Below are 22,578 nucleotides of genomic sequence, written 5' to 3' on the forward strand. Positions count from 1 at the left end.
AGGAAAACACAAGCTAAAATTTGCAACTGGAGTAGAAATTTTGAAAATGGGATGCAGTCTGTATTTCTCCAGTAACATTGTAGTAAGGTTATAATTCATTTCAATCGGAGCCATGAGTCAATTATGCAAGAATTAGTTCTGAATGAAATCCATTCAAGCTGGTTCCATAATGGGCAAAGTCGAGTGTCCTCCATCGCTTCAAGAACACCTCACACGTCATAAGAGGAAATGATTTTGAAGTGGTTTCTTGAACATGGAAGCACATAGTGTACTCAATGCCATGAATTATTAAAAACACTCCTGAAGGCGTTTAAGCAGGCACAAGTCAGGTATCCTTAATCAAGTCTGGTGTGTAGTTAAATAACACCTCTTTAGAACTCCTGAAATGATAATATATTTTGTGATAATGTTCATCTTTACTAACAGAGTTTAAAAAATGATGTAGAGAATATGTGCGGTTAAGAAAAAAGTCCAAACATATTTAGAAGAGCTTATTTATTTGCATTATGTAAGTCACATTTCACTTGATACTGTATGTTTTAAAGAGTAGGGATGTTCGATACCACTTTTTTTTTCAGACCGATACCGATACTCAGACCCTCAGTACTCACCGATACCGATACCAACTGAAAAAAAAAAAATCACTAAAAGATATTTTTAAATGAATATATTTCCTTTAATTTTGACAAAAAAACAGCACAGTCACTCTTCAATAGTCTTAACGCTCAAAATAAAACACAAATTTTTTTCCAAAAATATTCCCAAACCGGTGAAGTTTTGGTGAAAAACTGCTGCAAGCTAGCGCCAGTTACAGGCAAGGAGGACTCCCTTAACGTCTTCCCCCTCTGCCATCGGCCGCTTGTACTCATCTGCGTCACGAGTACTCGAGTACTTGAAAAAAGGCTGGTATTGGCCCGATACCGATACCTTGTATCGGTACTTGCCCATCCCTATTAAAGAGTATAAATTATAGCATAAATACCATTTAGGGGGTAATGACTTGTTTTGAGAAAAAAAAAAGTGTCTCATGATTTTGATTAACATTTTGCAAGTAAATTTTCATTAAATATTAATACTTCCAACTTCATGACAGCACGGGAAAATTTGCGGCTAACAGGGGCTTCATAAGTGTTTTTGCATCATGGCTTGAATGTTTCTTTCTGTTTATATTTTATCTTCATGTCTGTGTCGATTTTCTGCAAATACATAAAAACAGGCATGAAAATGGGTCAGGGTTGAAAAAGGTGAGAAGTATACAACTGCTCTTCAAGAACATGCTCGCCAAGAAGAAAATTTACAATATTTCATATTTAAAAGCACCAATCTGATGAAATTTGAGAGAAAAATGAAGCAGAATTAAAAAAAAAAAAAAAAAAAAATCATGCCTGTAAAATAATTAACTAGACATTCAAATTGCCTGTAAGTGGGGAACTCCGTATGTTCAACTGTGACAATAATCTTCTGTGAACGTCAGAGAAATGCGTCAAAGTGAACGGGAAGGGGACGGGATTGCGCGTCTCTCTGTCTCAAAGGTGCTTGGGCTTTCGTTTTGAAGCTTTCCCAGTAGGCGGGATCTTCCTCTGTCAGAGGTGAGGCGGACGCGATGAGGTCAGCGAACGTCAGCAGTGTGAAAGCAGTGGCTGGAGGAAGACTTGAGGTCGGATTCTAAAAGGGAACGAGAGAAATGATGTGCATGACGTTTTGACCACTTGCAAAATATAATGATACTAATTACAATTTAGCAACTGCTCAATAATAACAACTTAAAAATAATACAGCGGTGATGCATAATACTTACTGTGGAGTGTCCCAGTGCGACAGCAACATGATGATCGCCGTCAAGTAAACTCTCCTGCGTGCACAGACAAACACCATAAAAATGATGTCATAACATGAACACAATTTATTAATTATGTTGCCTATCTATCTAAACAGCAAATATAATGGTGACCTAAATGCGGTGGAAGTATTGCACAGTTAAAAATACATAAATAAATAAATTAACACATCTAAAAATATACTGTCAATGGTTGAAAAAAGGGACAAACCACTATTATCAAACAAGGCAAGTGTGTTGCTAACTCCCCTTGTGAGACAACCTTGACACTAGAACTGCATTAAGTCTCGGCTACCTCTCGAGGGAAAGCACGTGACGAAAGAAACGCGGCGATGTTTTTAGACCGCTCGTAACCTTTTAGCGGTCACATGCTAATTCTTCTGCCGAGTGTGCATGTTGGCGAGGAGCAAGAGGAGGGAAAAGGATAACATCAGAGAAGGCAATATGGGAGGAGGACTTCAAAGGGAGGTGAGGAGGACAGATGATGAGAAAGGAAACGAGTATGAGAAAAACAAAAAACCCCCAGCATAGAACAATTGAAACTGACGTTTTCTCGGCTTTGATCTGCTCTCAATCTCAGCTGTGTGAGACCACCTGGGATTTACTTCCATGATACAAACTACAAATACATTTCATAAACACATGGTACTCTTCTGCAAAATGTTCTCATTCGAATTTAGTAGGAAACGAAGCGCGGTGATATAAGCGGCTAGTATGTCTACCACTCAGTCTGAGATTCTGGGTTTGAATCTCCACTCTGGCCTGTGGAGTTTGCATCTTTGTAAATGTGAATTTTAGCAACGTACCCATGCATCCTCCCGCATATACAAAACATTTGTGTTGAGAATTTTGGACTTCCAGTTTCCTGGGATGTAACATTACTTCCCAGGTCTCTGTTCAGTCCTTATCAATTCATTATTCATATTGTGCGTTTTGTGTTCCATGTTTTTAAAGCCACGATTTGTGCTTGCTTTGCCACCAGCATTTTGTTGTTTTTGTTGTTGCCAGTACACAATACTGTATATAATATTTTGAGTTAGTCTTGCCGAAACTCCTGCTTTCATATTTGTGAAATAAATTGATTTCTGTACAATATTCTACAAAATACAGTACTAAAAAGATATGAATGTACAGTATATAAAATAGTTTGTTTATAGCTATAACAAACAAAATCATTAGCACAACTGCATTAACGGCTATGTACTAACTTCCCTAAACTCAAAACATTGCATTTGCACAAATCAACATTAAATCAGTCACAAAATCAATATCCCCAAAAAGTCGCATTTTTGGGGGAAACATATTTGACAAAAACTGAGACAAAGAATAGTAGTGCTTGGCCTGTCAACCAAAATCATGTTTCCCTAATAGTGTTGACGGCAGCAAAGAGTTCCGGTTGGATTCAAAATTTTAGCATGCGGTGTGTTGTAAAATATAGATCACAGTTATCCACCAAATGTCTTTGTTCATTTTTGAACTGTTTGAGAAATGTTGCCCATGATTATTTTTAAATAAAACGGTGTGATTTGAGTAATTTCTCTAACAAAATATGGACAATCTGTAACCGTTGGCAGCTCTGTTAATTAAAAGCAGAGTTATGCTCTTCCAAAAGCAAATATTTGAATAAACTGTCACCTTCACATCTTGATATGAAACACGACAGCTTCTAGCTGTTTTTTTTTTCTTCATGCCTCTGCACAGTAGTCATATGCAGCCACAGGCATTTTGTGCACCAGTGGTTCTTTTTGCAATAATAACAAAACAAAACAGTTCTAAAGTTAGTAGTACTGTAGTACAAATGTCAACTTCCTACCAGACACCCATACTCACTTCAAACAGCCACTCTTCCTCGTCCTCATCATCCAGGTGCATTCTGGTCTGGCAGAGCAAGCGAGACTGCGTGAGAGCTTCAGAGGACAGATGAAACTCCAATCTCTGCAGATTGAAGCCCAGCCCCGTGCCAATGGCCTTGATGAAACTCTCCTTCAGGGTCTTGAAAAGAAAGACAAATCTCAGTCAGCTCAATGAAAGTTGCAGGAAGATTATTTGCTAAACGTGTGCACCCCATCAATGTGACTTCTCTTCTTGCATGCCTGCATGTGGGTGCTCTACAAAACAAACACGTATATACAATTATAATAATAATAAGTAATAATAATAATAAAGATGGTAATGTATACAAATACATAAACTAAACAGCATGAAACCACAACCAACCCTGTTCCACAGCCAATGAGCCACAACAGAATTACAGGCCTAATTGCCATGGCAACCATTGAGCTCTGACATTAGTCAAAGGTGTGATGATGACATCAGAGCTTGACGTCTCTGTGCCACCCTCTCAATCTCACAGCTTTGCTTACCATTGCCGTTACATCTGTGTGTGTACGTGAGGTGTGTGAATAAGTCAACGTTATGCTTCTCTCTCTCACAAACACACACTAAACAGTCAACACCCCCCTCCCCCCGCGCGAGGTAGCGACGATGCAATGTGACAACAAGGTTGTATGGTCCCCATGGTTACCCAGTGGCGGTAGAACATGGCGAGCTGCTGCTGCTCGGAGCCGGCTGACTGGATGACTCGCCACTCGTACGGCGTGAACTGACGAGTCATGATGCGGAAGAACTCGGTCACGGTGCTGCTACCTGAAGGGAGGTCAAGATGGAGGGATGGATTAAAAAAAAAAAAGACACAGGGGGAAAAAAGGACCTAAATAATGTGAAATGAGTTTTGGATCAGATGTGAAGAGGGAGACAAACTACTGCTGTATTTTTCCCCCTCAATGGTACAACAGTGACACCCAGTGGATACATTTAAAAACACAGGTTCAAATTACCAACAGCTATAAATTAATCGTTGAAATTTGACTGATGGCTTACCAGGCATCGATGTCTTCATGACGTCAACCCCAACTTGCATCCCCTTCTCAGCTGCAAGCACCGCATAGTCCCCCTGGTGGGAAATGTTGAAGCTCCAGGTCTGTGGCTCCGTTCCAGAATCTGGGCTGGCCTGGGCAAGCGCAAATTGTACCTCAAAGCTTTCTCTAATTACGTGAGCCTCCACTGATGACAACAGAGGACCATGTATTAAAGAGAAGGTGTGTCTGGAGTTTGATAGGAAGTTGATCGGTTACTTCAACAGTTATTACGCAACCACCAGCCACAACATGACCACTTCCACAATATAATGCTATACAAAGCAAGTACTGTATTGGAATATTCTACCTTTACAAAGGAATAAGGTTCAGTTTCAAGCTATTCGAGGAACACCCTGGACTCCTCGTCGATCAATCACAGTACTGTATATAGAACAACCATTCACAACCACAACCACTTGTGTAAAATGTGAATTTACATTAAATATATTAACTAATTATTTAATGAGCCTAATGAATGAAAAGCAGAAGGCATATATTTTTATTATCCTTTTTTTTTTTTTTTTTTATAGAACAAACAACAGCAAATATAATGCAATAACTATTACAGGAGTCTTGATATTGTAAATGCTTAGTGGGCCAGATTAAATAATGAAGTCGGCTGTTGAGATCCTGATAAAAAAATAAAGCGACAACATCGACAAATAAGGGATCATTAATGATGAGGATGGAATGCAGAAGAAAAAGATATTTCCCTTGAATAGCCATATTTAAGAGAATCCTTTAATGACGTTGGCTAGCTATAATTCTTGGCAAATGCGTCGTGTCTTGTGCTGACCTAGAACTACAGGCTTATATTGTTAAAACAAAATGTCAATCTAACCTGGAAGAAACAAGCGGGTAAGATGTACTTTTTCAGTTGTTATAATTTGATAATTTAGCTTTTTTTTTTGTGGTCCGTTAGTGTGCTCACCTAACGGAACACGTTTTGCAAGCATAAAACCCTGAGCCAATACTAGCTAGCTTTTATTTTCTTTTTCTTCTTTTCAGTACTGCAATTATTTAAGTTAATATTAGAGATGTAGTTTTACATTAAAAACATTAAATTATTGATATCAAAACTGGGTCCTTGGGGGCCACGGGCCTGCAGGTTTTGGACGTTCTCTTCTCCAACACACCTGAAGCTCATCAGCAAGCTCTGCATAAGCCAACGATCTTGTTAACTGGAACAGATGCGTTGAAATAGGGAAACATCCAAAGCCTGCAGGACTCTGGCCTTTAATGTCCGAGTTTGGACACCATTGACTAAAGTAGTTGAATCAGTAATTGTATTTGCACTCGAATTTTTGTTTTGTTTTATTTTTACTTCTACACAAGTACAGAGAAGAAGAAGAAGAATGTGAGTATCTTTGCCACCTGTGCATCACATTCATTCCAACAACTGCAAAACAACATCCCGTACACAGCATGCAAATAATCACCAACTTGAAGCGGTGCAGCCAGGTAAGGTTTGCCTCTTGGAGACCGTTCCAGGCGGATATGTGCCCAGGGAATGTGCATCTTCTCGCACACGAACCTCCTCAGCAGCAACCTACCAGCCTGACACATGAACGCGTTGATTGGACAAGTTCAACTCAATCAAAAGGGTGGTAGCCCAATTACTCTGGCACACGCTCACCATGGCTGATTTGGCATCTTTAGCGAACACAAACTTTCCTATACGGTCTTTCTCCTCCGGCTGAACACAGCGAGCAGCAAAGAGCCAGTCAGCCCTGCCAGGAGTCCACGACCCGCAGCGAAAAGCCCAGCGAACAGAACCCATCTGCGCCACAGCCTCTGACATCTGGGTTATCAACCACAAGTTGTGGCCGTCAGAAGTTGCCAGCTTGCTAACGTTCGCATTACGCGGTAAAGTGTGTTACATGTTATCTATTGTGAATAATAATGCAGACGTTGTCGATATTCACAGCGGAGCAAAACGTTTCAAATAGTATTGTAACGTAAAATACAGTAGTAGGCGCTTTGTTTACATTTACCCGGAAGAGGACAGGGAGATTTGATGATGTCATAAGAGGTTCTTGGCCGATTGGCCAATAGGACGCATCGACACTAAGCACTGTTAATGATGCTTTCACTTGCTAGGAAAAAAAGTGGTTCATGTTATGCTCTGCTGGCGACGACGTTTGTGAGTAATCAGTCAGTCTTTTTAATTTAAGGCTGGGTTTGTGTTTGTGTTTTGACTCAAAACACCACACGTAGCTAAAGCAACTCCAGCTAAAACTGCTTGTATTGTCTCAAAATACTTAAAATCTACACCAAAAGTACAGTACTAGTTCTATTGCATTAGAAAACTAGACTTTTTAGAAATGAGACCAGACCATGCAGCTTCTTCTTATAAATAAATAAATAAATAAATAAATAAACAAACAAACTATTGTAATTCCAAAGGGAGAAATGTTGGACCCCGCATTCTCAGTGAGACAGCTCTAGTTTGAAACAAAATTAAACGACAAGATGGTTGATTCCGATAAATTCTTTGCTGTTCTGGTATAAGAAATGTTCGGAATTGTCAATTGAATTAATTTGTGTTCCTGGTAGTGTTTCTCTGTGGTACAGCAGTTTGTTGCATAGTCACAGTTCGCTATTAACACATTTATAACATACAATATAGGGCGTACAGTACTGCTTTTGCATAAATTCAATTGGGATAGGCTGTTCCCGTGGCCCGAGTGAAGATAAGTGGGAAAGAAAATGGATATGTATATGGAAATCACATTCAGAAAATGCCCATTAGTTGCACAGACATTTGGTGACGACAGCTCAAGTAAAAATTATTATGAAATATTTTGGGATAAAAGCTTTAAATAGCAAAATAAAGAAGAGCAGTTTTTTTCTTTTCAGGAAGAAAGTTAACTTAGATGTTGATGTATTTTGTTGGTTTTGTGACTGTTTCTGTTTGCCACTTTAATAGACATATAAAAGACACATTCTAAATCTCTTTCTGTCAACACGCTTCAGACTATTGTATTATCGGAGCACATTAAGAAACAAAACATGCTGATTTAGTATGCTAAACATTTCAAAAACAAGCTTTTTGAAGAGATTACAACTTATAAAGCGGAAACAATTTAACATTATCTATCAAGGGTCTTAAAGGGCATTTGGTCATCTCATTTAGGAAGGATGCAATATTTTAAGGGTTCTAGATTTTACAAGATAACATTTTGTGAATGTTGTCTTTAAAGCAATCAGCAAAGTCATCAGATTTAAGTGGCTATGTTGAGGTCACGAAGCATCAGATTTCAGATTTTATCAGCAAATGATGCCTGGCTGCATGTGGAGAAATGGTGTGTCCATAATAAACTCTATTCAGCTACTTTGTAGCAACCAGCAGATGGCACTAGTAATTAAGACCTATTCAGATCTATTCTGAAGTTTGAATGACTGCAGAAAAAAAGAAAATACATTTCGAGGAGAACAAAAGAGCAGAGGGAGAAACAAGACATTCGCTTGTCATTGTTGTCAATTTACACAAATGTCACAAATGAATGGTCTCCGTGGCTCTAACAACACACGTCTACTAATATTTATTTATTTATTTATTTATTAATTTATTTATTTATCTAATTAATTACCCTTTATTTGTCAAGGTAAGGTAATTGTACGTAGATTATCATTTGCAATTCCAGCCTGGCTGCAGAGCAAAGTAAAACGAAGCCAAATAAAGCAAATATAAGTAGCCTACATATTTATGTTTATGTGATTTCCATATGACAAGGAATGTATATTTAAACTAAACTAGTCAAAGAATGCCAAAAGATGAACCATTTAATTTTAAGTCCAGCTGCGTTTACAATCTAGCTGGTACATGTATGTTTTTATATGTTGACTGTTGAGAAGCAAAGTTATTTTTGTAACGGAAACATCAGCGGTTCCTTCATAATAGCTTCTCAGTGGAGGCTCCTCAATGTGTTAAAAAAATAAAATAAAATCCTTATGGTGGCAAGTGAGGAGCACTGAGTGCTGCAATTCACAGTTATTAGATCCGCGCCAAAGTGTTAGCCTTTGGTGTTTTTATACACCTAATAACTCCCCAGTTGAGTTTGTTCCTTGTCATTTATTAGGTGTTTTTATTTAGTTGTTAAGTGATTGCCTGCATTTGGGTTACCTTACACACATTACACTTGTTGCTCTTTAATTCAGTCGATTAAGAAAAGACAAGATGATTACAAAAATAATTATGCTGCACCTCCCCCATCATTTGACTTGCTTGTTTTTTGTGGCGTTGTAAAAAGTGTTAGTTCTACAAGAAATCTCGTACAGAGGAAGCTGCTTTGTTTCAAGTGTCAATCCACTCCGTTCACTAACATCCCTTCAGTGGTGTGCGAGTGCGTCCCCGTAGGCTGATTGTAGTGCAGCAGATAAATAAACACACAAAGAAAATGTTCAGCTTTAATGTTTACTAGAAAAAAATAAATGTAAAGGCAAAAACTAAAGAACTGACATGCTGACATGTTGTCAGCCCAGCAGACACTTTTTTTTTGGGGGGGGGGTGTTGAAGCATGAAATGAATTAGTTTATTGATCTATTATCAATATATATAATATCTATTGTAAAAAAATTTTTTTTGCATCCATACAATACAATTCCAGGCTGAAAATGTTTGAATCCTCTTTCATTATATGTAAACACAAACTTTTTTTGATTTTTATCTGTGCCTGACCGAATTCTGCTCACATGTATTTGATGCAGGATTGCTACACTGCGACATACAAGTTAACAATTTGAAAGCCATTTTTTTTCTTCTTTAAATGAATTACTAAATGTGTATGGTTGACAGGCACCTACGTAGAGGGAGAAGGAACTTGGATTGCCTTAAAATATCAATTCACTTGTATGCTCTTATTTTCTGCTAATAGTGTTATTTGTCACTTTTCAAGTGTTTTGTGTGGGGAATTGGGTCTACAGCAGTTGTGTCAAAGTGATGCAACAAGAGGGCCATTAAAAGTTGAAATATGGGGCAGAGGACATTTGCAGTGAGTTTGGTTGGTTTGACGCCGTATGAAATCATTCAAGACTGTCATAATTCATTTTGGCAAAAGATGCTGGATTTTGTTGTAACAGCAACAATTTCAAAATCCAAATGCCAAACCCAAGTATTTGCTAAAAGTCTCACCTCCATCAAGGATGCACACGCCTTCTGATTCTGTGCATGGTGACAATATGGCTTAAGCTTCTGTCCAGAAACATTGAAATCAGTATGGGATACACCTTTATTTCCATTGTATGGCAGAGAAACCCAAATTTTCATTGCAAAATATTCGTGAACCATTTTTAGTTTTCAGATTTGTCACACTATTATCTCAGTGAGCATGAGTGGTGTCGTGCAAATCTATGAAATCAACTCTCGAAGTACACCTTTATTTCAAATTAGCGGGCAAACATCGTCTGATGCCTTTAGGGTAAATTTGGGTCGATACACTTGCAGCCAAAATATCCTTCAGCGTGAGCTTGTCTTGGCTTCAAATTCGCAGCTGACCTCGCTCTGAGGCAACATTAGATGCACACAAATGCGACACGCTTTGTCACCGTGGCTCATTTTCTTGGTGCTCTCATTGATCTCATTGTTGAAACTTCGAGTTTTCATTATTCATGGGCCTGTGACCAACCTCTCATTTTGCAGTAAAAACGTGAAAACGATGGATCAAAACTCACGGATCAAATCCTCAGAACCTGTTTTTCTGTGCTTGGGTGTTCAACGACCCTATATCTCTCAATTATATGTTTGTGTGTACGTCTAATGTATGTGGGGGTGCCAGATGAGCTTACGGTGTTGCGTGTGTCACACAAAGACTGTGGCATATTGTCAAGTTATCAAAAAAAAAAAAAAAAAAAAGCCATATAACAGAGTGTATGCCATGGCCTCTGACAATCTGATCCATATTCTCTATAGATCTCTATAGACATATATATATATATATATTGTTTATTCTTTTTGTATATAGCTATATATTTACATATATAATATGTAGATTTATAGAAACAATTTGATTTTACTTACAAGTAGTGGCAATTTTAGTTCGTACTCATTATTGCAATGAATTATTATCTAACATGTTTAAAAAAAAAGACAGTGTGAGTTCTGCTACACATTATTTACAACAGTTTTAAAAAGCAAGCTTTCTGATATGATGCTTTCATAATGCCTTGAAATGCTTTTGTATTACCCGAGAGAAAAAGATTTCGACTACATGTTGATATGGTTCAGATTAATCAAAGCGCTCATATTATCGATGCCACATTACCGATGAAAGATTTGACACCTGGGTGACTACATTGGGACATTCGGTTGTTTGCAAATGTGCAAAGATTCATTTGTATATTTATTTAACTGTCCAGAAGGTTGTTGAGTTATGGTCATCACATTCGACTGTTCTTAAGCCACTGAAAGTGGGCTTGGACTGAGGGGTCAGAATAGAACATCGTCAGAAAACAATAACTGCATTTCAAGTTTGTGGAACGAATTTATAATTGCTTTGGTCATTTGCAAACATCCATAAGGTCCCACTGTTGAGTCTTGTGAGCGCATTTGGCATCTTCCCATGTTTAATTTTTCTTCCCATCTCTGTACATACAACCAAACCTTCAATATTGTTTTCAGCAAAAAGTAATTAATATTTCTAAGACGACTGATTTGTTACAAGCTCATATGTACAAACCCCAATTCCAGTGAAATTAGGACATTGTGTAAAACACATAAATTCGGAATACAATAATTTGCAAATTCTTTTCAATCTATATTTAAATAAATACCATAAAACAAGACATTAAATGTTCAAACCGATGAACAGTATTTTTTTTTTTTGTACAAATATTCTCTCATTTTGAATTCAATTCTTTGCAACAAGCTGGACAGGGGCAACAAAAGACTGGGAAAGCTATAGTAAATACACCTGTTTGGAACGTTCCACAGATTAATTGGAAACAGGCGTCTGTCATAATTGGGTATAAAATGAGCATCCCCGAAAGTTTCAGGTGACAAGCAAGGACGGGGCGACCATTTTGTGAACTACTGAGTGAGCAGGTTATTCCCAACAGTTTAAGAATAACCTTTCGAAAACACACAATTACAAGGAATTTAGGGATTTCATTATGTACGTCATCACGATATTCAGAGAATCTGGAGAAATCTCTGCACGTGAGTAGCAAGGCCGATAACCAATAGGGATGTAATGATAAGGGCAATATCGTGATATTGGTATAAAAACTGCCACAATATCGTCGTCGTGATGTTCACCATATTTAAAAGCAACACATCTGTTAAAAAAAAAAAAAAAAAAAAAAGTCAGATTGATTTCCATTTGTGTATTTTAGCACCCTCTGGTGGCTAGTTTTTTAGTGCAATTTAATTTTCTTTAGGGATGTTTTGGCCCTTCTAGGTTTAAAATCTGTGCTAATTGTGAGATGAAGGGGAACGTAATATGCCTGTGAACCGAGTCAATAAGTGGAGGAACTCAATGTGTGCGTGCATTAACAAGTGCCTCAATATTATTATTAGAGTTTGTAGGTGCTTTATATGCATTGCTGTTATGTACATATTTTTAATTTTTATTTTTTGTATGAGCTAATTTTTTTTTTTACAATATTGTGACCTTTTTTAAATATTGCCAACCTCCCCACAATATCGTGATAATTAGCGTATGGTGAGTTTCATATCGTGATATCGTATCGTGATGTTTTGATATCGTTAGATCCCTATTCCTAATGACCAATATTCAATGCCTGTGACCTATGAGCCCTTAGGTGGCATTGCATTAGAAACTGCCGTCGTGCAAAGTATACATGCACTCAGGAACACTTAGGAAAGACATTGTCATTTAGCACAGTTAGTTGGTGCATCTATATCCATCCATTTTCTTAAAACCGCTTGCACCTCACAAGGGTCGCGGGGGTGCTGGAGCCTATCCCAGCCGGCTTCGGGCAGTAGGCGGGCTACACCCTGAACTGGTTGCCAGCCAATTGCAGGGCACACAGAGACGAACAACCACTCACACTTGCAAGCACACCTAGGGACAATTACGAGCGCTCAATTAACCTGCCATGCATGTTTTTGCAATGTGGGTGGAGACCGGAGTCCCCAGAGAAGACTCACACAGGCGCGGGGAGAACTACACCCAGGAAGGCCGCAGCCTGGACTCGATCTTATGTCAGTACTGGGAGGTGGACGTGCTAACCACTCAGCCACCGGGTGTATCTATATATGCAAGCAAAAACTCTTATCATGCAAACCAAAACCAATATATCAACAACACCCACTGATGCAAATTGTGCCGTGGTCTGACGAGTCCACATATTCCAATCATGGATACTGGAGAAGGAAAAAGGACCCCCTGGATTGTTATCAGCGCCAAATTCAAAAGCCAGCATCTGTGCTGCTTTGGGTATCCCATGGCATGGGTAATTTGCACATCTGTGAAGGCACCATTAATGCTGAAAGGTACATGATATAGATTTTGGTGCAACATATGTTGCAACGTCTTTTTCAGGGATGTCCCTGCTTATTTCAGCAAGACAATGTCAAGCCACATTCTGCACGTATTACAACAGCGTTGCTTCGTAATAAAAGAGTGCAAGTACTAGACTGGCCTGCCAGCAATCCAGACCTGTCCCCCATTGAAAATGTTTGGCAACAACCGAGGTCCAAGGTTTTTGAGCATCTGAACTTGTACATCAAGCAAGAATAGGAACACAATTCCACCTACAAAGCTTTAACTCATTCAGTCTCAGGCATTTTCACTGAAGCAACCCCCTTTGCTCCCGGCTGTTTTATTGGATTATGACTGATTTTGCAAGGCCCACAGAATACTGTGTTCTATTGATATATATATATATATATATATAAAAAAAAAAAAAAAAATCATGGAGCCTCCCGAATGAAACATTAGAGTCTCTTCTTTCATCAGGAAAAAATTTATATTTCTATCTGTTTCTGTTTTGCAGTAATTGGCATTAGAATATAGGTAACTTTCATTATTATTCACAAATCTGTTTAAAACGGTGAAAAAGTGCTTTGTTGCAACATGGCCCTGGCTGAGCTCTTATACTCTGCTGCCACCCGCTGGCTGTGTTTGTAATAACTACCATTGCTTTAAGCGTTCTCTTTACGCTGCATCAAAGCCTTCTGTATGCTCTAGCATAAAAAAACAACAGCAACTTATAAATGTTTTTGGGACCATGGTAATATTTAAAATGGATCGTATTTATACGTTTTTGGGAGCAAATGAGTTAACAATTGGTGTCCTTGGTTACCAAACGCTTACTGAATGTTGTTAAAAGGAAATGTGTTGCAGGCATGAAATTCAAAATGAGTAAATATTTGCAAAAAACAACAAAGTTGATCAGTTTGATCATTAAATAAGTTTGAGTTGTGTAGTGTCTTCAATTGAGTTTAGGTTGAAACAACTTTGGACGTCAGTGTGTTTTGCTATTTATGTTTCACACAGCATCCCAACTTAATTGGAATTGGGGTTTGTATTTTCGAGCCTGTGTAGGCCACGCAATACAGCAATGTGGAGGTTTTGTCTGTTCCGTAGTGGCTGTCTGCCCTGCTGCGTGGGCCAAGAACTCATCCTGCATGAAAAGTAACAAAGGTTTGTCTTTCATATTTGAATTTCCATGGCAAAGTCTGTATTGTCCAAAAACAAAAACAAATTCAGGCTTACAGTTTTGTGGTCTTCTACGAGGATACACCTGGCACTTTGCAGGCAAGATGACAGCCGTGACAATATGATCAACATAAATGTTTGTCTTTGTAAGGCGTTGTTGAGGGGTGTTTACTGGCCGAGACTGTCCCATGAAGACAAGATGGGAGGCTTTTCTTTATCATCATGATGGTGGTTACAGCTCAGCATTTTAATATCAGTTTGTTTGGATGAATCCCCCAAAATTCTGAAGAAAAAAAAAAAAAGTTTGCTGCAGCCAACTATTTCCACGATTCCACTTTCTCAAGTAAAAGATGTTAGAGGCAGCGAGAAAATATGTAAAAATGTATGGCATCTGAGGACAAAGTCATGAATATGGACGCGATCCTTCAATGTGAGTCTGCATGTTGGTGTGTCACTAAGGCACAGCGGATCTTTTTTGGTTTTCAGGGCAGTCCGGAGGAGACCACTGCAAGGCCAGGGTGTCGGAGGGTGGCGTGGCCAGTGTGCACGGCTTTAGGGCAGTCTGGCGTTAGAACACGGCCGTTCTCCCCCACACTTCCTGTGATGGACAGACGGGCCTTGTTTCGCATGGCTTCAGAAAAAGACAGCTAAGGTGAGGAAGAACAAGAAAGAGGTTGGTCAAATTATGTGTGGAAAAATTCCTTCTGTACATCAAAACTGAACCATAAGTGCACCCATTTCTTTAAACACACACATGCATGCATTTGATATAATCATGCATGGGTCTTCACAGCTATTGGAACCCACACAAGTACAAGTACAATGTTGGGAAGGTGCAGTCACATCAAGTTCACTTCACTCGCATTATCCCTTACACCAAACACATCATATTAAATACAAGACATTTTGACTGCTCTATTTCACATGTTTTTGTTCCCATTAAAACCCTGATGTCTGAACACATGCATTGCACGGATAATCCATTAGAAGGCAGTATCACCCAGCTGATGGCTTTTCCAGCGAACCTGCAAGATCGCCCCATTGAGAAAAGAGAGACACCTATACTTATTAATAGTGGGAATTGTTCTTCCTGATTTTTGGAAATGCTAATATATGTTTGATATGTCTGTTTATTGTCATATTTTTGAGTTATAAATGTACTGGCCGGATGACCAGATGTATCAAATATGACACAAATCAAAAGTGGATTTGTGGAAGTTGATTTAAAAAAAAAAAAAGTTTGTTCATAAGGAGCAATAAATACTCTATTTACAAAGAATTAGAATTTTCTCTCATATATTTCATGCTTCTGGTTTTATAGGGTTAAGTGTGTGATTGTTGGTTTTCCATTGAATAGTTTTAGAGCAGTCCTCCAATCAATTTTGGAATTCCTGGTGTAAATGCACCCCCAAAATGGATCACACAGAAGGGCCATCGCTGCATTTGATGTTGACATAGTTGACCAAGGTAAAAGCAGGCAACAAAACACCAAACAGAAGATTTGTGCTGTAGACATCTGCATTTTATAGTGATCATGCTTGTTTTGGGTGAGGTGAGGTGAGGGAGGTTTGGTAGTGTGCGGGTTTAGGTGATTCCAAAAACTAGGCAGGTTGTATTTTAAAAGGGATCATTTTTGGAAGGTGAGGATTTGAGAAAGACAAAGGAAAACGGGAAAGTCAAACTTGACTGAAAGGATTCAGATTTATAGAGAGGGAGTAAGTAACTATACTGCTCGGAGTATGGGGGACACTTCACATGGACAGGCCACTCCGTGATGTTGCTAACTGTACACAACCCAAATAAGGTAGCTCACACAGTGCACTTATTAAATCAGCTTTACTTCATTTAATTGGCCTTTTTCAACATCCATTAAGTAGCTGTGCTCATGAAGTGTTTAATGATCAGTTTTTTCCCCTGCAGCAACGCCAGGCTGTTTTGAAGTTGCCAGGCCTGGATTAAGTGAAAGCACCTCTTTGGTTCACCACAACAGGGATGCACAGCTCCACTATATGAACATCTAACGTGAGTTGTTTTTGCAATTTGCTTGAATGGGGATTACAAGTACTACATTTGTTGTCATAATGTGTAAACATTCCCGTTCTAATTTTCCTGAATAGTTTTACATAGTCTGGTGATAGTCGTGGAGCGTGTGGAGTCGTTTGAAATGTGATGAATGTCTCACATGGGCTTCCTTGGTGTGATTTCTATCACATTAGTGCTGAAAGTGAGAAAATAACTGATGAAAGCTGGTGTCTACAATGAAGATAATTAATTTGTAGCTGGAAGCCGTCATAGTTTAATGAGGAAATCTGTGTGAAACAGTCAAGATCTGTCTAAAACCTTTAACCATGTTGTTTAAACAAAAAACCCTACAGCTTACAGTCGAGACTATAAGGCACATGTGTCAAGATCCGGTCCTCGAGGGCCAGAGTCCTGCATGTTTTTGAGGTTTCTCTACTCCAATGCACCTGATTCCAGGATCAGGATAATTATCAGGCTCCTGCAGAGCTTGCTGATGAGCTTAAATATGAATCAGCTGTGTTGAAAGTGGGAAACCTCCAAAACCTGCAGGACTGCGGCCCCCGAGGAATGCAGTTTGACAGTTTGCATGGTCTCCTGGTGCTTGCATAGAGTTTCCTGCCACATTCCAGAAACAGATCATGCTTTGTTAACCCAGGGGTCTGCAACCTGTGGCTTCCGGAGCCACACGTGGCTCTTTAGTCCCATCTCTAAAACAATTAGTCAAAATTATTTATTTATTTTACATATTTATTTTTGTTTGTTCGATAAAATACTGATTAAATGATTTACATTTTAAAAATGAATAATTAAATAATTCCCCCCCCCCCAAAAAAAAAATGCCAGAGTCCAAATTTTAAGTTGTCAGAAAAAGGGATGAAAGGTGGATGAAAAACCTTTCAAAATGACCTAAAAATGTCCAAAAACTAACCATAACATATCCAACACCAAAAGAAAAAGGCAGAAAATTACCAGAAAATGTCTTTGGAATTGCAAAAAATACAAAATAAATAAATAAATAAAAATAAGAAAAGTAAATGGTTCAAAATGTAACTAAAAATGTCACGAAAGAAGAAATCCTGAAAATTACTGTAATTTGCACATCCGCAAAAAAACAAAAAACAAAAACAGTCCAAAAAGTGATTTAAAAAAGGCAGGAAAGAAAATGTCCCAAAATAAATGAAGAAATGCCCCAAATTATCAAAAAATGTCTACCAAATTGCCAAAAATGTCAAATGTGAGGCAGAAAAGTCTAAAAATGTATGAAAAATTACAAAAACAAATCCAAAAACGGAAGACAAAGTAGAAGAAAATGAATCTCTCCGTATCGGATGCTGCATATTTTTCTGTTCTGGCGCAGATCTAAATTGCTCTTGGGCCCTCGGTACATTTGACTAACACTAACACGCTGTATCCTTCATCACAATCTTCGAATGTTTTGCGGCCCCATATAGATTTTTGGCTGTTTATTTGGCCTAAAATGGCTCTTTTTGACAGAAAAGGTTGCCGACCCCTGGGTTTACCGAAAACACCAAAATGTCTGTGAGTGTGAATGCAAATGGGCTTTACCTGTGTAATCTCATTTTCTTGTATTTATTCTTTATATGTATTTACATTTTTGTTTTCATTATAACCACTACATTTCTTCACTGATTGATGGGAAGAAATATGATTCTATTGCCTTCTAGAGAGGTGGGAAGAGTCAGTTTCAACTTTAAATTGGCGCCGTAACCAAAACATGCACTTTCCATTGTACCACAATGATCTACAAGACAAGTGTTGTTTTTACAAAACGACAGCACGTGTAGATGGAGTTGTGCATCCCTGCTCCTTTGTTTTAATTATTGGCTAAGAACACAATGCAGTTGTCTAGTTATGTCATTAGCTATGAGCAACACCATTATTGTCATGTCATCATCATTTTCATCGTTATTTTGCAGCCAAAGACGGTGGAACCAAATCTAGCAGGATAACAACAAAAGAAATGCAATTTCAATTTTTAGGCCAATAATAACCAAATATTCAAAATAAGGTTTCATTTAAAAAATAAATAAAAAATCGTCATTGGTTCCACAATGCTTGACCGTGCGTACTCATGACCACATGAAGAACAACATGGCTCCGTATAGACAGGCTCTGGCATGAACATAAACAACAAACTACAGCACCACCATAATGACCACCACCACCACCATCATGACCCCACCTAGACGGCAGCCTCTAAATCCTACCCCTAGATCTTGACCCCCTCGGAGCCGTACACGTTGTACCCCTCCCTATAAGTGGCTAGATTCTGGGTGCTTGGGGAGGGGCTGGGGCAGTGGGGGGGACTAAGGTCCACCTTCATGCGTTTGGCTTCGGCCCGCGACTTGTAGCAGAACTCGACCAACGCCACAAGCATGGCGAGGCCCAGGCCGCCCACGAGGATGTAGAAAACCCCGGCAACGTTAGACAGGCTCAGGGCCTGAGACGACTTGTCCTGTGGAGAGCAGGAGGGGGAGTTGTGGTGGGGAGGGGGGTGAGCGAGAAGTGATGGGGGATGTTGGCGATGGTTATCGGAGTGAAAGAAAGTCAAAGAAGGTGAAAACAGGAAAAAAAAAGTGAAGAGAATCAAGGTGATATGGAGAGAGTAACAAAAAAAGAAAAGAAATAGTAGCAGGGACGGGAAGAAGAGAGAGAGACAAGAAGGTACAGGGGGTTAGACATGTTCAATTCTAATAATTCATATACAAAAATCATGTCATGCATCTGGAATGATTCTGCATTATTTGCTAAATCAGAAACAATTCTAACTACATTCTACATCTACAATGACAGTTAGTACTTTTACTGCTGTTGTCAATTCTACACATGTGCATGCATTCAACATCAGCTAACAGTCTTTTAAATGGGTGAGAGCCAGCATTTATCTTAGCAATGAAAAAAATTCACACACTTCCAAAACATTCAAAGCAGCTTGTTTGCATCTGAATTACATGTTGCAATGACATGTTCATATTCTATCCAGTGGGTCAATAATTCTCCCTAAATGAACGTAAATGAATTCAGAACTGTTGTTTTTTGGTGCTAACTCTTGAAAATTGGGCTCAAGGAGTTATTGTATTTGTATCACTTCAAAAAAACATTTGGACACAATTGATTATACATAAAACAACCTGTGTTGAGTTTTACCTTTCCAAATATGACAATGAGATGAACGTGACCATAATCTAATGGTAATCAGTAGTGCGTATAGTCACCGTTGTATTTCTGAAACTAAGTGCAATGAAAATGAGTTTGCCACAGATTGCTACAGAAACTGAACAGAAAGTGATTACCGCATCTGTTTTGTAATCTATGATGCTTTTTGCTAAATGTGATTGACCTTATAAAATGATACTCAAAAGTATATATTTATTTCCCCCTAGAGCAGAATATTTTTTGTTGCTAAAGCAAACGGAGGTGTTGCTAGGACAGTAGTTGCAGTAATCTGGAGCATGTTGAGGATGAAAGTTTCAGGCTAGCATTCTTGGCTGTAGCAGCGTGAGACTGACCTTACTTCCAGAGTCCTTGGGTCCACATTCTCCCTTGTCATACCACCATTTGTTTTTCAGTTTGTCTAAGACGCCCGCCTCGCTCAGTTTCAAAACTGCAAGGTTTACCGGGGTTCTTTGCGTGTAAAAATAACATAAATAACATCATAGGTCATGTTATTTTATGTTATTAAAGTCTTTCACATATGCATTGCACAGCTCAGTTACAACATTAGCAAGTATTTCATCAGTTGACAGCAAGTGACCTAGCATGGATCCCACTGAGTACATGTGTGTATGCTCGTTGAGGAGGGGCTGGGGGCGGGGGGTGGAGCTACGCGAGCGACAGACATATGAGTGGGACCCACCTTTGTCACTTCATGTAATGCAACCATACTACCCCGGCTGGTACTTTAGTAAACCACACTCAAGTACTGTCCAGCCAGGAATATTGAGCCCGATATTACCTGTAAATTGGTGGCTCTGCAGAGAGAGACTGTGAAACTGGAATGTCCGACATGCCACGATTAAAATGCACATCAGGTCGGTATTGCCTTTGGCTTGCGGCGGTGTCAAATAATTTAACACTGTAATTCAACATTTCACACCTAGACCAATTTAAGAGGACAATTTTACTTTTGTAACCATTATAATGGTATCATATGATATTATAATTACACTAAAACTGAGTACCCCACCCCCGAACCCCCCTTTTAAAATGTTCACACCTAAACAAAGCTTGGAGTGCATTTCGCTTTTATGACTTCATATTAGTGTAACCATGTTTCATTAACCATACATCTAATACATTTTACTCATTTTCTCTATAGTATGTCTAGAATTTGATTTGATTGGGATCTGTCTGGTAGAAATGATATTCTGCTGCTCTTTTTTTTTTTTAGGTGGTGAATATGCCAAAGAAACATATTTCCACCATAATTCAAAAGTAGTTAGGGCATATTGTTTTACAAAATTAACTGAAAATATGTTTAAATACTAAACTCAAAGCTGAGTGATTTTTTTTAATTTTTTTTTGTATACTTTAATTTCACTGTGCCACTGTTAATTATTCATCCCAACTGCCAAGTTAACCTCTGAGCAAAACAGCTTCGCAGATATCAATATGCTTTAATGCTTGTTTTAACTGCTACTTGAGTTTTCTACTTGAGCAGCAGCTATGCCAATTTGGCCTCTCTGATAAACTGTCTGTTTCTCTTCCACCTTCCTTTCATTTGTTGCCTTCGTCTCAACCCAGAACACCACTAGGGGGCGAACATTTCTGCCTTGACTGTACTTGCAGATTGTGTTCTTGAATCTATTCAACACAAAACCTCCTCATCACCTTGCTCTTTCCTTTCAGAAAGAAATGTCAAATATGTTTTTGTTGGTACAGTCATCTGTTAAAGTTTACAGCCACCGGATAACATTTTTAGAAAAAAGTTTATCTTGTAAAAAGCTGAAGTGTTGTAGCTATGCCAAAGGCTCTGAACCTTTTCATGAGGAAAAGGTGCACACTGTTGACAACAGCTGCAACCTTGAGTCTACATTTCAAAGCAGAAGGTGTCTCGGGAGGTTTTGGACGTCACTTTTGCAACTCTTCACGACACCAGGGCAGATGCTTGCATTACAGCAGGATGGGGGCCATCAACAGGCTCCCCAGCCGGTGATTGACCCCCTTTCCCTCAGGGTGGATGGGGCAGACAGAGAGGGCTAACCTTGGAATCCCCTCCCCCGCTGCCACATTCTCCTTTGTCATACCACCACTTGTTTTTCAATTTGTCCAACAGGCCCTGCTCGTTGAGCTTTAGCACGGCCAGGTTGACCGCATTTCTTAAAGTAAAAAAAAAAAAAAAAAAAAAGGAGGAGGGGGTGGGGGGAGACATAAGATAGTTTGGTCAGAGCAAAGGATAGAAGGAAAGACAGACAAGCAGTGCCATGTGGAAGGAGGTGAGGGACATGGGGAGCAAAGGGAGGACAACTAAAAAAGATGGAAGCACCTCAGAAAAAACTGCATTTTGTGCAAATTTGATCTGAATGTACTATCTGTGCAAGATGTGTCACACAGTGCCAGATTGCTGTTGTACAGTGTTAACCAGGGCTGTAGCCTGCTGATGGAGCTCTTGTCCCCTCCTGTGGCTTCACTACCCTCCAGCTAGTCTCAAATGCGTGTATGTGTGTCTGTATCCACTTTCCCGCAAGCCTCCTGCTCACACCCCTGAAGGGATTGTGACCTCCAAATAAAAATTCAGGGACATAGGCCTGGGTTTTGGATTTGAAAATAGGTCTTAAAGTGGGCACTTTTGAAAAGTACTTTGGTGTTGTCCATAAGTACTGAACATGGTAGTCTGAAGATATGTGCATGGGTGATTAGTGTGCAGTCACGTCAACTCAACCAAAATAATAATGTGGATCATATCCCTCTTGTAAAATTTCAGTTTGCTTAATAAAGTGTACATTTTAACTACACTAACAGCATTAACATATTACGAGAACCTTTATTTAAAAAAAAAAAAAAAAAAAAAAACTTCCTCACCATCATACTGACTGTATGTTTGCAATTTTCAGCTGATCTCACTTATAAATTTAAGGTTACCTAATGTCTGACTCTGACCCTTCTTGTTGAATGGACGAATAATTTACCGTGGTGACATGAGATTAGGGTATAATTC

At 38.9% G+C, this 22,578-nt stretch overlaps 2 protein-coding genes and 1 long non-coding RNA gene across 10 annotated transcripts in view; 1 reads left to right on the forward strand and 2 right to left on the reverse strand.

The window, feature by feature from the left end:
- Nucleotides 1-478: 478 nt before the first annotated feature.
- On the reverse strand, nt 479-6,761 carry aasdhppt (aminoadipate-semialdehyde dehydrogenase-phosphopantetheinyl transferase). Of its 2 annotated transcripts, XM_077542067.1 has the most exons (8): nt 6,392-6,761; nt 6,199-6,312; nt 4,718-4,847; nt 4,362-4,483; nt 3,901-3,945; nt 3,668-3,829; nt 1,799-1,852; nt 479-1,665 (listed from the first exon to the last, which is right to left on the reverse strand). In XM_077542067.1, the coding sequence occupies exons 1-8, from the start codon at nt 6,554-6,556 to the stop codon at nt 1,471-1,473; spliced, it is 987 nt and encodes a 328-aa protein (XP_077398193.1). In that variant the 5' UTR covers nt 6,557-6,761; the 3' UTR covers nt 479-1,470. The 2 variants fall into 2 exon arrangements, with proteins under 2 accessions (XP_077398193.1, XP_077398194.1); XM_077542068.1 differs by lacking the exon at nt 3,901-3,945.
- Nucleotides 5,972-22,578, forward strand: part of LOC144033753 (uncharacterized) — a 55,515-nt gene continuing 38,908 nt past the window's right edge. For all 3 annotated transcript variants that reach the window (XR_013288059.1, XR_013288058.1, XR_013288057.1), the window contains exons 1-3: nt 5,972-6,112; nt 14,865-15,030; nt 16,299-16,400. This is a non-coding gene — a long non-coding RNA (uncharacterized LOC144033753). The remainder of the gene's footprint in view (nt 6,113-14,864; nt 15,031-16,298; nt 16,401-22,578) is intronic.
- The window catches only part of gria4a (glutamate receptor, ionotropic, AMPA 4a), a 124,518-nt gene continuing 113,691 nt past the window's right edge, over nt 11,752-22,578 (reverse strand). The window contains exons 16-18 of one of the 5 annotated variants that reach the window (XM_077542059.1): nt 19,931-20,045; nt 18,739-18,876; nt 11,752-15,025 (exon numbers count right to left, since the gene is read on the reverse strand). In XM_077542059.1, coding sequence (XP_077398185.1) covers nt 14,861-15,025; nt 18,739-18,876; nt 19,931-20,045 — 418 coding nt within the window. In that variant the 3' untranslated portion in view covers nt 11,752-14,860. Of the gene's footprint in view, nt 15,026-18,603; nt 18,877-19,930; nt 20,046-21,624; nt 21,740-22,578 lie in introns of all 5 variants that reach the window. The other 4 variants (XM_077542058.1, XM_077542063.1, XM_077542060.1 and 1 more) reach the window with 4 other exon arrangements.

Source organism: Festucalex cinctus, chromosome 13 (assembly GCF_051991245.1).
Source record: "Festucalex cinctus isolate MCC-2025b chromosome 13, RoL_Fcin_1.0, whole genome shotgun sequence".
NCBI classification, from domain to species: domain Eukaryota; kingdom Metazoa; phylum Chordata; class Actinopteri; order Syngnathiformes; family Syngnathidae; genus Festucalex; species Festucalex cinctus.

Excerpts from the sequence above, each read along its gene's own strand:
- aasdhppt (XM_077542067.1), bottom strand. The coding sequence starts at position 6,556 with ATGTCAGAGGCTGTGGCGCAGATGGGTTCTGTTCGCTGGGCTTTTCGC. Across the intron at positions 3,946-4,361 it reads CCATGTTCTACCGCCACTGG|AGCACCCACATGCAGGCATG; the intron begins GTAACCATGGGG and ends TTTGTTTTGTAG. Across the intron at positions 3,830-3,900 it reads AGAGAAGTCACATTGATGGG|ACCCTGAAGGAGAGTTTCAT; the intron begins GTGCACACGTTT and ends TTTCTTTTCAAG.